The sequence below is a fragment of the Sciurus carolinensis genome, chromosome 10, assembly GCF_902686445.1.
Source record: "Sciurus carolinensis chromosome 10, mSciCar1.2, whole genome shotgun sequence".
In the NCBI taxonomy this organism is placed as follows: domain Eukaryota; kingdom Metazoa; phylum Chordata; class Mammalia; order Rodentia; family Sciuridae; genus Sciurus; species Sciurus carolinensis.
The window spans coordinates 2496458-2511445 of record NC_062222.1 but is presented as its reverse complement, the minus strand read 5'-3'; the positions used below and the strand labels follow the sequence as shown (position 1 = coordinate 2511445).

Genomic DNA, 14988 nt, shown 5'->3' with positions numbered 1-14988 from the left:
TTTATTTACATCTTATAATGTGAACTAAAATTTGTTTTGTGATTATTTTTCCTATTAGACAAACTCACAAAGTATTAAGAGTTAGTTTTGTGGGGGGGGTGGGAGGAGAGAGATTAGAGTACATAGCAAAAACAGTTTTAGAAAGAACAATTTCCTAAAAGCATTTTGATTGGTGATAGTCTTAATGATATTCATAATCTTAGTACCTGAGAACATTACATATAAGCCTCAAAATCTACCAAGTATAAGCTCATCCAAGAATTTCAAGTTTTCTGCAAGACTCTAATGAACAAGCGCAAGAAAATAATAACAATTAACATACTTACTGTATATTTGGGGTAATCCCTTCAAGAAGCACAATATTAACCCCACCAATATGAGCAGTGGCACATGTCTCAGTCATCTTTTGATGTAAAACATCTTAATATGAGAAAAACAATTATTAAAATTCTGGAAATAAGATAACTGTACTTCAGATTAAAATTGCATTTTACTCATACTCAGTGACAAAAGATAACTGTAAAGTTATGATAAAATCTATTCAAGTATTTTGAAATACTCTTTAAAAATTTCCTTATAGGTTTTTATTTCTCTTAATCATACACAGTACCTCTCAAAATCAGAAAAATGCAAAGTACACACCTTAGTGCATCATTCGTGCATCAACTAGCCTTTGGTACTAAAAGCCTAATAAGTGTTTTTAATCTCGGAAATACTACTTGGCCTTTTCTAAGCTTATTTCTATACTTCCTTAGCAAGAAAACTTGCAAAATTAAAAAAAAAAATTTTAAAATAAAGGAAAAAGAAACCAAATAGTATAAATAGTTCTCTTGGCCTATGAATCCCTATGATTTTAACAGAAAATATAAATATTTTTATTACTTCCAAAACCAAATGAAATCATACATATCACTTTGCTCCCTTTTTTCACTTGGCATTTTTTCATATTAATAAATTCTACAATATAATAAATAAAAACAATGGACAATTCTTCAATTCCAAACATCTGACTGATTTTTTGTACAGACATCTTTTCACACAATCCTGACTTTTTATTCTACCTAGGTGTGTAGATCTGGACTTGCTGAGTCAAAGCATACACATAGTTTAAAGATTCTGAAAAAAAAGTACCAAATTAATCTTTGAGAAGGATAAGCCAATCTGAATTCATTTAGAAGTGAATGAAAATAACCATTTCCCCGATTTTCACTAAAACTGGGCATTATCATTCTTAATTTGTTGCTAAACCTACATATAAAACAAACTGTTAACTCTTTTTTTCAACCACTTAAGTCAAACCAGTTGTCTTCTGTCACCTCAGTAAGGTGAACTATGTTCTTTGCTTACATGTCTAAGGAGGACTGATGTGTTTGTATTCACCTTAGTAATTTATAATCCATAGTTTCTTTGGAGAATTTTCTTTACCATTATAATTTTAGTTTTTTAATAATAAATATTCAAGGTACAAAACAAAATAAAGAAGACTATATAATGAAAAGCAGACTCAGAATAACTTTTATTTAAACCTTACATATCTGAAAATCATAAAGTTAATAAAAACATAGTGACTTGTAAATTCCTTTATTCACATAAAATAAGCTGTCAGATTATTTTCACAACTATAAAGAAAAAACGTTGACACTTCATAATCATTGCTGTAAAGGAATTCCTTCAAGCTTAGTTTCAAATTGCTGTATCTGTTAGCACTTATTTTTATTTTAGCATCTCTGAAACTAGGATGCATGTTATAATCAATGGCAACTGATTATATTGAGCAACATTATTTATGGCACATAAAATCATGGTGCATCTTCAAACTGATGGTTTATTAGATTTAACGAAAAAGCATACCTGTATGATCACTCTTGATATGAACAGTACGTTTTCTATTAACTAATCGAACTTTTGAGGGAGGAATACTGGTGATTGAACCCAAGGATGCTTTATCATTGAGCTACATCCCCAGTCCTTTTTATTTTTTTATTTTGACACAGGGTCTAAGTTGTCTAGGCTTGCCTTAAACCTATGATCCTCCTACCTCAGCCTCATAATAGCTGGGATTACAGGCGTGCACCACCTCTCCAGGCTTTCGCAATGACTTCTTACAGAGATACCAAAATGAGTCTGGGTTATAAAATTTCTATAGTGGTAACAAAGAAAAGCAAATAATTCACAAACTTCATTATTTCTTGAAATTTTCAGTCATCAGAGAAATCTTACTAGTGGAAATTAAAAGATACTCAAAAGTGCCACTGGCATTAGATACATTAGCTAGATATTTACGTTCTCAAATATGATGTTCACTGACATCAAAGCTGCCTCAATTTGCTGATCTTCAATTACACTCAAAGTCCTTAGGACTCTATATCAGAGTCTGGAAGTCACCTCTGGAAGGAAAATGGCTGAGTAGTGCTTTTGGAAACACACCACTGGCTTTCTACAGCAAAGCAGCACTATGGTATGAAGACACCATCATACCTTTCATTTTTTCCTTCAGGGTGAAACTGCCATGGATCCTTTTTAGTTCCGATTCCATTGTCAGCCCACCAATATCTGCCTCCAGATGTGTGCGGTTTACCATTCCAATGCCAAACACTATTAGAGTAACATGCTGAGGCTCAGAAGTTACCAAGCTACGTTTCCTCTGTGTCTTGGTCAAACTGTTGGTGTCTTGCTCATTCTCAAACACAACTTTACATGTTGGCTCTGTAGGGCTCCGCACTCCTTTATAAGTAAATGGAATACAGTGTTAGACATGAAAACTGAAAAATATTAGCACATTCCATACACCATCTCATCTTTCTTTTCTTCATATTTGCAACAAGTCCTCTTCCTCACCAAAATGATCTAGTCTTTTCAACACTTTCCAAGTTCCTATCGAAAGTAATAGCATAGCCAGATATTTGAAGTCAAGTTTGTGTGAATCCCTAAGAGCAGCCTGTATGAGGAAGAAAGGATAGGAAACAGGGCAGTATGACACTGGAAGGTCATTACTATTTTCTCTCCTTGGTGGTATTCAATTTCTCTGCGTTTCAACTACCCACTCAAAACATTTTTCAGGATGAACAACTTAATATGTTTTTTAGTACTGCTATCCTACAAGGAGAAATTTTTTTTTTTTATTGTAAACAAATGGGATACATGTTGTTTCTCTGTTTGTACATAGAGTAAAGGCATACCATTTGTGTAATCATAAATTTACATAACCCAATCGACAAATGGTCTAAGGAAATGAACAGACACTTCACAGAAGAAGACCTACAAACAATCAACAAACATATGGAAAAATGTTCAACATCTCTAGTAATAAGAGAAATGCAAATCAAAACCACCCTAAGATTCCATCTCACCCCAATCAGAATGGTGATTATCAAGAATACAAGCAACAACAGGCGAGGATGTGGGGAAAAAGGTACACTCATACATTGCTGGTGGGGTTGCAAATTAGTGCAGCCACTCTGGAAGGCAGTATGGAGATTCCTTAGAAAACTTGGAATGGAACTACCATTTGACCCAGGAGAAATTTTTAAGTCACTAAAATTTCTGTTACCTGCAGGTCCAAATGTTTCTGAAGATTTTTCCAATATTCCTGTTGGATCAGAGATGAGTGAATAGAAGTTAAGCAGCTTATACATGTTCTGCCAGCACTCAGCTGAAGGCTCACTTTGTTCTGACACTGTAATTGAATCAGAGTCATCCATATGAATAGTCATGTGGTCTACCACATCTTTTGAACCTTTCCTAGACACTTTTGAAGTTCTTCTTTCAGATCTTCCTAGTGAATTTTTGTTCCGGGATTCTTTTTTGTTATTCTCATTGTTGGTCCGTTTGTTCTTTGCATTATTTACTCTATTGCCACCATTAAGGCTTCCTCTAGAACTGCGGCTGAAGTCAGAAGAACGAAAATCTCGATGCTTTCTGGTTTTGAAGGTGGGTGTTGGAGAAGCTGATCCTGCTGTATATCTGCTAAGTTTAATGTCAGTCTGAGTTGCTTTGATATCATCTATCATTGTACTAAACTGGTGAATGAGTCGAACCAAAGCCATATCTACATGCTGGCTTATTGACTGGCAGGAAATAGTGAAGTTGCAGTGGAAAGTATTGTAATAGCGCTTGTTAAGATCATGGAAAGAAAGGGCACTGGTGGAGTTCTGAGGTGTGCATACAGACTTCTCCATTACCACAGCACTGATGCTAAACGTTTCCAACATTAATGCTGGCTTGAACTCCAGGGGAGGAAGATTCACGTGCCCCTTGCCTAAGAATTCAAAAAGAAAAGGACAAAGTTTTACTTCTTTTTTCTAGAACTATACATCTTTTAAATTTGCAAGCAAACTAATCACCATGGTGCAATATGGAATAAGTCATATAAATAATTTTAAGCAAGACAGTCAACAAGATTATGTTTTTTTCACTAGACAGTCTTTTGGTCAGCTAGAAGTGAGGCCTTCAGTCTTCCCTATAGATTTTACTCTAAAACTGACTAGTAAGTCAAAGTCAGTCTTCCTGTACTAAGAAATGATTTCAATAAAGTGATAAAACAATTCCCTCCTGCCATCCAATGGTAGGAAGGATGGTTCTACAATTAGTCAACTTCAGAGCAATCAGAACACATCCCTTAACCTCTCCACCCTCTCTGTACTAAGCTACATATTTAAATTCTTCATAGTTAATGGAATTTTATTTGCCATTAGAAACGAAACCCCCTTTGTATGCTTTAACAAGTTTTAGGTGAAGAGGAAAAGCAATTGAAACAAAAACAAGAAATAAACATGTGAAATACTTAAATCTTGTGCAAAAATTATTTTGGAAAATATTAATTATCTAAAGATTTTTGTGTAAGAATGATACTCGATTTTAATTTAAAATGCCAAAAGTGTCTCAAATCTCCAAAAAACATCTATGGAAAACAACAGTAAATCTCAAACACTGAAACTATAAAAAAGGTTACTTTCCCCCTCTTTTTCCATGTGTACTCTGAATGTACAGTCACATAGGTCAAATTAAACAGGACCCCCACAAAAAAAATAAAAATAAAAATAAAATAAAAAATAGAAGGTGCTTTGAAAATGTTCTCAAAGGATTTACAATTAGAAAATGGTATTTCCTTAATGAATACTAGCATTGCTTATTTAATAGGAAAAATGCTGCATCCTAGTATAACTCACGAAAATGCACAACCTTAGAGGAGACCCACACTAAATGCTGAGTATGTGGTAAGAGAAGGAAAAATCTGATAATGAGAATTAGAACAGACAGGGGAGAGAAAAGACTCAAAAAATTTGAAAATAATCCAGAAGTGCAAAGAAAGAATCTAAAACAAATAACAGTGGCAAGAAAATCTTAAAGACAGGAAACTCAAATAAAAGGAGAAAAAAGTCAAACAACTGAGAGTATGACTAAGCATTTCGAGATTAAAAAGCTGGCACAGGCACTTCAGAACCAAAATTACAATTAAAATGCCAAAATATGTATTTGTGTAACTACTTTTTTGGAGATAACAGAGATAAGAAGGCTTTTATGAGGACCCATTACATTCCAGACTCTATGCTAAATGTTTAGTAATTGCCCTGGCTGTACAACCTAGTGGGAGAGTTACATGTGCTTACACAAAAAATTATGACCCCAAAAGTAATGTGCAAAAATTAACAGAACGAACAATGTGCTACTAAAACCAAATACCAGGTAAGGCTGAAATTAATGACCAGGAAAAGGACAGTGCCCTTAAGGCCTCCAAATAAATAAGAGTTTCAGATGGAATTAGAGGAGATCTGAGAAATAAAGCCAATCATGAATTTTGTTGTGAGAGTATGCAACACTCAGAACTCAGAAAAATTAAAAGAAATGTTAAGTTCAGCTACATCAAATGCAATTCAGTTCAGAGACCACAGAATCTCTCTGGGAACATAAAAAGAGAAGTGTAGTTGGAGGAAGGTCTAGCCTTCATCAGTATTACATGTGTTTTATAGAAAGGATGGGGGATTTCAATGTTCCTGTGACATTAGAAAATCCTCAGATATTCTGATCTGAAAAGAAGTAGGCCATAACTATAATTGAATTATGTGTATATGTAATCTATGTCTATCTACTTATGTATAAGCACATAGCACCTACATATCACCTATATTTATGAATATAAATAATGTATTGCACATGTGCAGATATATGCACATACAAATATACCTGATTTTGTGAAAAGCCGTCGATTACAAATAGAAATAAAAAGTTTAGCTCAATCTTTCAACCTGAACAGGGAGTATAGGTAGGTATTAATGTTTTGCTGTCTAGGTTCAAATCTGAACAAACTTCAATCGCTATGATTTAATTTAACATCAGTCCCTAACATCATTTAAATGGTAGCTAGTATTTACTCTGAGGACAGGCTTGCTACTAGGTCTTCACTACAGAAAAACAGATGTCCACCACAATCACTCCCTCAGTCTGTCAGTGACTGGTCAATGCATATTTGCTCTTCAGTTTACAGAGATGGCATATAGCTCTGGTGCCCCTTGTTTCCCAGTGATAATCCTCACAGTTTTACAAAGATAAATAATTAAATGAAGAAGTTGGACAACAAAGATGAAAGTCAAACAAAGAAACAAAAAAATGATAATACTGGTAGAGAAATTCAACTCAACATAAGTGGGGTGGTACAAGAAACTGGACCATGGGACCATGGAAATGCTGATTCGTTCACCTTTCAGGAAGCTAGATGTGCAGCCAGAGGAAGTGGTGAAGGTGAACTTATTGACCTACAGAGGAAAGCAGGAAGTACGAAGACATTCAGAGGAAGCCCTGCTGGCACTACTCAAGACACTTCATGACATTGAAAAGGCTGGAACCAACCGACCCTACTTATAAAGGAGTATGACATTTCACCAAAGCACAGAGGAGATGCTCATTCAGTATTCTAAGTTGTACAGTGAGAAGGAAAGAACTGTGTAAAATACCCTTTGAGAAGTTTTACAAAGAAATAAAAGTTTAATTCTCAACATTTCTAATGTTTTATATTACATGAACTAAGTGTTAATCTTTTCATTTTTCTATACATGCCTAGTAAACAGAACAATTTTAATGTTTTAACAAACATATTTCAAGGTCTTAAAACAAAAGCAATTTTTTTTCTCATTGATCAAAATCAGTTTCAGCTTATAAGTTCACTGTCATGGTACCACACTACTATGAAAGGCAAGGAGTCCTATATTTAATAGAAAAGAAGGCAATTTGGTATTCCTGTGACTTTAGAAAACCCTTAAGACATTCTGACTTGAAATAAAATTTAAGAATGCCAAAATTTCCTACACCTCACTCTGTGAAATTTTATAAAAACTCATTTTGTTAAGTTATAACAAGTATTAAAAAGAATATTTCAAGTGAAAATACACCTGGCTATATATTGGATAAAAGTGCTCTTCTATTTTACCACCTTGCAAATGCATGAATAGGATTAACTGAATGTTGCATAAACCTTTAGTCATAAATGCCACCTGTGACCATACCCCGTCCCACTTCCTATTCACAAAGACCCAACATCAGTCAGGTCCTATTAGTGGATGTATTCTAACTTAAGCAGTTAAGAGACTGCAGATGTCCGTAAGAATACGGATGGCAGCAGAAGATGGCTTTCGTCTCCCACCAGGTTACTAAGCCTCTGGGGTCTGTTTCTGATGGTTGCACTCTCAGTGTGACTTCCATGCTGTTCCTAATACAAAACACTTCCTGCTGCAAGTCAACTCAGAGAACAAGTGAAGAATCCTAAACAGATGTGAAACCACAATCCAAAGGCCATAAATAGTCCATTACTGCAGGTCAAGTACGTAACACTGAGTGCCTGTACCAAGAAATGCACTTCAGACAACCCTTGTATACGTGCTAGCATGGTATAAAATGCCTTAAATAGACTTGTCAATAAGTTAACAAAATGATCACGTTATTCATTTAAAATGTAGCTACTACTCTATTAGATTATCTTCTCATTAAGATATTAAAATTATTTTCTCAGGATTAGAAGAAAGCAAATTTAAAAAACAAACAGGAGGCATGATTCTTGCACAAAATCATACAACAAAATGCAAAAAGACACCTTCTTGCTCTTTTGCCTTTTCTCTCTTTGGCTGTGTCTGAATCCACAATATCTGCTCTGAGGCAGTCCAAAGTCCCGGAAAATGAAAGGTGTTCTCCAAAGTACATTCGGTAGCAGAGTGGCACTGTGTCCTGTGACTGGGATGCCTGTATGACTCAGAAGAGGTTTAAAAACAACCTGAAAGACAATGAAATTGCTTGGTTGTAATAGTCATCTAACACTTGTTTTCTAACGGTCCTTCCTTTATGTGGAAGGAACTGCGTTACTCTGGTTAAATCTCTAGTTCACTAAGAGCTAACCCAACAGAAGCAACTGTATGTGGTCCAGCAGTACGGTTCAATGCTCTCTAACTACTGACCCTGCTGTGAGGTTCCTTTCCTCCCCCCACACCTCCAGTTGGGTGCTATCCACTGCTGTGCTCAGCCATAGTATCTTCTCCCACAGTGGTCTTTCCCTGATGCTTTTTAAAAAATCTCTATTTAAATTGCCAAGTGTATTTATTCAACGAGACCAAAAGCTACATTTTTAATTGTCCTACATCAAACCTAATAGAAAATTCTTCCCTCTTAAAAGTTGAAACATCCTCCATACCTAATATTAATCATCAATTTATACTCCTGGCTAACCTCCTGCACTCACTAGGGGCTTAGTTTCTGACTGAATTCTTTTTCTTTGCCATCTCAATTTATCATTCTGAATGACTTCATCAGCCATACAGATGAATTGACCAACAGTTAATTTCCATTGTTATGTGACTCCTTGGTCCCCACAATCTTGCTTTAAACTTCATCCCAGCAACTTCCTTCACTATACATCTCTTCACCTCGTTTTTCGTGCTGCCTCTGGGGTCCATCATGTTGATCCTGACAGCTGTGCACATTGAGAGAAAAGGACACCATTCCACTCAGAGGTGTTTTACCTTAACCCAAACCTGCAACTAGGTGCTCCGCACTATTTGACAACCTACCAGGGGTCACTGGTGAGCTCATTTCCCCATTCAGTACTGACGTCACACATGTCTGAATCATCTTACTCAATTTTTTAAACTTTTAAACTGATACATAAAAACTATACAAACTTATGGGGTTCTATATGATATTTCAAAACATGTATATTATGCAATGTTCAAATCAGGGTAAACATATCTATCCCTACCTCAACCTTATTTCTTTTTAGTGAAAACATTCAAAATCCTATCTCCTGGAGACTAAAACTACAATGTGCTTATCATGATCTATAGTTGGTCTACAGCGCAGCTGAACACCAGAACTACTTTTTCCTGTCTAAATGTAACTTAGTATCAGTTAATTGACCATTCCTCATCCACCAGTCTCCTCCCTCCTCCCCAGCCCAGATAGCCACCAGTCTACTCTCAACTGCTATCAGAACAATGTTTTAGATCCCACATAGGAGTTGAGATCATGTGGCACTTGTCTTTCTGTGCTTGGCTTATTTCACTTAACATAATGATCTCTGGTTCCATCCATATTGTTGAAAATGACAGGATCTCATTCTTTTCTCTAGCCAAATAGCATTCTACTATGTACGTGTACCACATTTTCTTTATTCATTCCTCTGTGGATAGACACACAGGTTGCTTCCATTTCTAGGAAAATAGTGCTGCAAACAACGTGGGAGTACAGACGTCTCTTTGACATACTGATTTCATTTCCTTTGCATATAAACCCAGTAGTGGATACTGCAAGACCATTTGGTACTTCTAATTTTTCTGAGGAACCTCCATCTGTCTTCCACAGAGACTGAACTAGTTCATTTTACACAATTTGTTATTGAACTATTTAATATTCATGTTCTTGGTGGATTTTAGAATCCTATATGTAACAGTATCTGTAAAACTGCATACTGGACTCTAATAAATACAATGAACTTACCGTACACACCAAAACAAAAGAATTCTTTTTCTACTCTCTTTTCTTAAATAAAAAAAAAAAAAAAACCAAGAGGGATTCCCTAAAAACTACTCTATTATAGAGAAGTAAACTTCACAAAAAATTTAAAAATGGCTGACATAAACAAAACATAAATGACCTCCTTTTATGAGAGAAAAACTGATGCTAATAATCTGCAAACTAAACTCAGTCAGAAACCAAAGCCCTACTGAGTACACAGGACTCAGCTGAGGGAACAGACTGATGATAAAGATGGCTGGAAGGATGGTTTGCACTTTGAAGAGGAAATAATTTCTTCACTGGGATTGACTTGGAAAAGTGAACATGTGGACTTGGTTCTCAATGAATAAATGGCACCTATACCTTTTGACAGGGTTTTTGAGCTACAGAAAAAAACCACTGATGGAGAATGAGTCAGGAGGCGGCTGAGTAAAGCAGTGGACGGCACCTCCTGGGGTGTGCACCACCCTTGCTGCCTTCCCAAAACTCTTGGCAGAGAAAGTATTTTCTGTGCCTCCATGGTTGGCTCTAGGTCCCAGTACTCCCATGGTCATCTGGCTTCCTCCCTAGCTCTTCCGTGTTCTTCAGAGGTTTAGGTATGGGAGTGTGTTCTAGCCTCCTTCCCTCCTTCGTGCCCAAAATGACGCTTCTCCATACTCAGAGGTGCTCCTGCCCCACTCTCCACTTGCCTTCTGGTCAAACTAAAAAACACGTTTCAAAGGATTTCCTCTTCATGCTCCACATTTAATCTATCAACCCATTTTGTCTCATTATCCCATTTATGGCACACCTATAAAAACGTCAACTGAGCAACAAATATACTACTTAAGGGTAACTTTAAAATAAATACTTATGTCTTTAAAGTTATATTCTTTTGAGGGAGGTAATAGCTAAATGATTAGTGATAATATTCATTAATGATGTCATTAATATTAATAATATGTAAGCTCTAGGTTATGATTTCCAACCCGTTTTAATGCACCTGTGTCAATTTCACTGAAAAATTCAAGAAACTGAAAAATTGGGACTTCAATAGGTCTTGACCTCCATAATATTTCTCCTTTACCTTTTCAAAGCCAGAACCACTGAAGCTCAGGGTCTTATTACCATTAGTGTGAACTACTTCAATAACTCACCTTTCAATTCTAATACTCTAATAGATCCACTTAACACATAGTACTTGTGTATTTCCACATGTATTGTTTTGGTTACTTTCTTTCTTTGTTCTAAAATCAACACCTCCCAACTGTTCACTCTATACAGTAAGTTTATTCTTAACACTGTACTAAAGACTATGGGAATCATTGAACTTTCTAGTGATTTACTCACTTTGTTACCAATAACAAAAATGTTACCATATGAAACTCTTTTCACTAATGATCAACTATAGAGGCTTAATTGCATCTATAATTAATCCATGTTTTTTTTAAAAGCTCCTCCTATTTGCATGAAGGCTTTTAGCAAATAGGCACAGAATACAAACCTTCACTAGAACTCCAATGTGCACAATGCTTCTGGGTTTCAGTTGCTAAGCATTGCCAGAAGAGGCAGTATTTCAATTACAGACAACAGACTGGCTCACCTGTGCATCAGCAAGCTGAACAGCAGGAAACCCCTGGTTAGCCTCTTCTACACCTGCCACATCATCCTGACTGGTGCTATGCTGAGAGTGCGTCCCATCCAACGTATTCTGGTCACTAGACAGGACAGTGTTGAAATCTGAGGCTGAGGGTATCGTGGAAGATTGGGTGCAACACCTAACAGAATAAAATTCAGTAATGAAATGTAAATTATTGTGAATAAAAACAACATAAAAGGGCACAACAACGTAGATTCTTTGAAACCTATATTGTAGTGACATTACCAAACCATTTAAAATGAAAAACATTAGTACTTCCAGATTATTTTATACACATAATTTATTAATGAAAAATGAAATTAAATTTTCAGAAAACAACAGTCATCCTTATACAACAGTAGAGCCTATCAGTCCAAAATGCACAATTTTAAAGCAGTAGTAGGCTACCATAAGTGGGTACAGCGGGGCAACAGCTAGGGTCCCGGAGGAAGAACGCAGATGACATACCACCCTTTCTGTACTCTATATCCTTTTATCATTTAACCCTCAGGCAAAGGACCATGACAGAGGGAGGCACTCCTTCCTGGCTCTCTTGAACTTTAAGCTACATTCTCTCTGGGTGGGAGTGCAACTTGCACCAGACAGAAGCACAAAGTTTTCACCTTCCTCAGTCAAGGGCCAGAGCTAAGAACTAGAATTCAGTCAGAACCGAGCTCAGGTCCAGACTGAAGGTGGTTCATGCCAGCCAAAGAAAGGGCTGAGTAAGTCGTTCACATCAACCTGTGTTCATTCTTTCATCTGCTTTGTTTGAAAATCTTCTTGGAATTCAAATATTTGTTACATGGACTTTTAGCTGCCTTCGGTAATCAGCATCAAAGGTCACTTCACCATTCACGCACGGCAAGCACACACACAAGTATACATGTGCATTATATACAAGAAAATAATACATTAAGTAAACTTGGAAAAACAGAAAAGGAAAGGTAGGTCTATGTGTATTTCTGGATATAGCTACCATTAATTCCTTGGGTAACTGCCTGCCAGACTTCTTCCCACATATACATATTCCTTAAAATAAAGGGCCCTCATTTCTCTCTCCTTGAGGAAAGCAACCTTACTTTACTCTTTTAGTACTCCTTTAGATTTTGCTAAACATTTGTTAACTATAAAGATGGTAGGAATAATAGTTATTGTGTCTCAGAGGGATCTGGGTAATCTAAAAATATTTTCCATACTGTAGGTACGTAATGCTAGACTTTGCATTCTTTTCATTTGCTTCCTTTTGGTGTTTTGAAAAATCAACACAATCACACTAAATGGAAATATTAAACTCTTCAAATTCTACACAACTCACATCAAATGTAGTTGCCTTTCTGCAAGCACAGGGGGCAACTGTGACTGCTCACCATACTCAGCTGCAATGTTATCAGTGCATTTATTTATAAAAGGGGTAATTTCAACCAAACAGTACTTAAATGTCTGACACTTTAATTGTCCTTTGAAAAACAGGATTTTGTTATAACTAGATATGCCACTTAGACAGTTAGTTAGTATAACTCAGTACCTGTTGGAAGACTGTTGTGTCCTGCTTTGGTAACAGGAGATTCTTGCACAGCACCACCTCGGTTACCCACAGCATTTGACATCCAGTTATAGAAACTCACAGATGATGGCTCAGACAGCAAGGGATGCTCAGATAACATGTCAGTGGCCACTGTATTTCCTAAAATTAAGGTCTTACTGAGCACAGAATTACTCATGCACGTACAGACAGAAAGTAAGATTCGTGTAATTATTTTCAAAAAGGTTAAAATGTCTTTCTTAGCAGATGTTTTTAAACTCTCACTGCATGATGCTGGCATTTTGATATTGAGGCATTAATAAACACCTTATCTTTACTGTAACAGGGTAGACACTCTACATTGGTTGGTCAGGCCAAAACCTACACCAAACACCTAGGTTGACTTCAGTTGGTACTACAATTTAAACCAAAGGCACAAAACTACCCAAAAGTTACAAACAATACAATTGTCTTCTAAAATATTTTCCCAAAAAATAAGTGCAATAGTTACATGAAAGGTTATGTAACTAAAGTATATATTTAAATAAAGGTGTTTTCAAAATTCCCCCATAAAAGTAAAGTTATAATGGCCACATCCAGGGGACAGACCTGTTCTCGTCAGGGAACTACTTTTCACGGCTGCACTGCTTCTCTGAGGGGTGCCTTCCAGCAAGTTGTGCAAGCTTGGGAAGCTGCCGGTCAGGTAGCTGAGCAGGCTCTCCTTCCTTGGACTCTCCTTTACTGGCATCCCTGCGCGTCCAACATGCACTGGGGAATCCGTGGCAGTGTCTCCACTGGTGTAGCTCAGAGAATGATAGGGATGAATGCCCTAGAAGGAGCAACAAAGCCTTCTTTTCCATGTATATAAAAATGACTGCAAAGAACTACAACTACCATGACTGCTGCTGTTACTAGCTATTCTTCTCACTGATGCCAGAAGTGATCTTATCTGCCAGGATGGGGTAAATGTGAAATACCTGTGAGAAGGTTCTATAATAATGATGTTTTCTAATAATAAAAATGTACATTACACAGGGCCACTTTTATTGTTATTATAGTGAAGCATCATTCCCTTATTTTAACCACACTTCATTAATTCCCTCCTAATGGAAGTCTAGTGCAAGTCTCACAGTCCACTACACAGCCTGTGAAACAGATGGTGGAAAATCAAACGCTAGTCAAGTTCTGGGGAGCAGGAGCAGGGTAACGGAGCTTCATAAAATTAGGGGTAGGGTGTTTGTGGAGAACATCCCTATGGCCATTAAAGTAAAAGAAAAGTGGCCTAATAGAATTCTTTCCATCATTGTTTATTTACTGAACCTGCAAAGTAACACCCAGGGACAGTCCCTCTTACATAAAAACTAACTGAAAAGTATATTCACTGAGAATGATCTATAACAAGATGGATACCATCAAAAGCGAGGTCTAGGAACTCACAGAAACTAGAGAATGGAAAGCCATCAGAAGAAAACAGAGGACTTCTCATAGGAGCAGGGGAGGTGGAGGCAAAGGCTCACAGTGCTGTGAAGCCCTCTGAAGTCCTAGCCCTCTGGGGAAAGCAAAAAGGGCTATGCCTTTCACATGGAGAAAAGGGGAGGAAGGATGTCCATGCAGAAGGCAGATGAGCACTTGCAACATATGAAACACTTTGCTAATAAGCCTATTTCGTGCATTATTTTATTCAATCCCCACGTAATCTAAAGCTGGAAATAATTTCTGGCTCACAAAAGAAGAAAATTTGCTAATATCATCTACAAGGGAAAAGTCAGTTGTAATCCCTCTTCTTTCCCAAAATTCTTTACACTACACCTACAATCAGACACTCTGATACCATATGAGTCTGTGTTCTTACTTC

The 14988-nt window shown here is 36.7% G+C and overlaps 1 protein-coding gene across 1 annotated transcript in view; it reads right to left on the bottom strand.

Annotated features, from left to right (window-relative positions):
* Bltp1 (bridge-like lipid transfer protein family member 1) overlaps positions 1-14988 on the bottom strand; it is a 191499-nt gene that overhangs the window by 70225 nt on the left and 106286 nt on the right. Inside the window, 9 exon segments of the mRNA XM_047567624.1 lie at positions 327-420; positions 2479-2724; positions 3551-4258; positions 8082-8223; positions 8225-8260; positions 11576-11730; positions 11733-11750; positions 13137-13295; positions 13743-13962. Coding sequence (XP_047423580.1) covers positions 327-420; positions 2479-2724; positions 3551-4258; positions 8082-8223; positions 8225-8260; positions 11576-11730; positions 11733-11750; positions 13137-13295; positions 13743-13962 — 1778 coding nt within the window.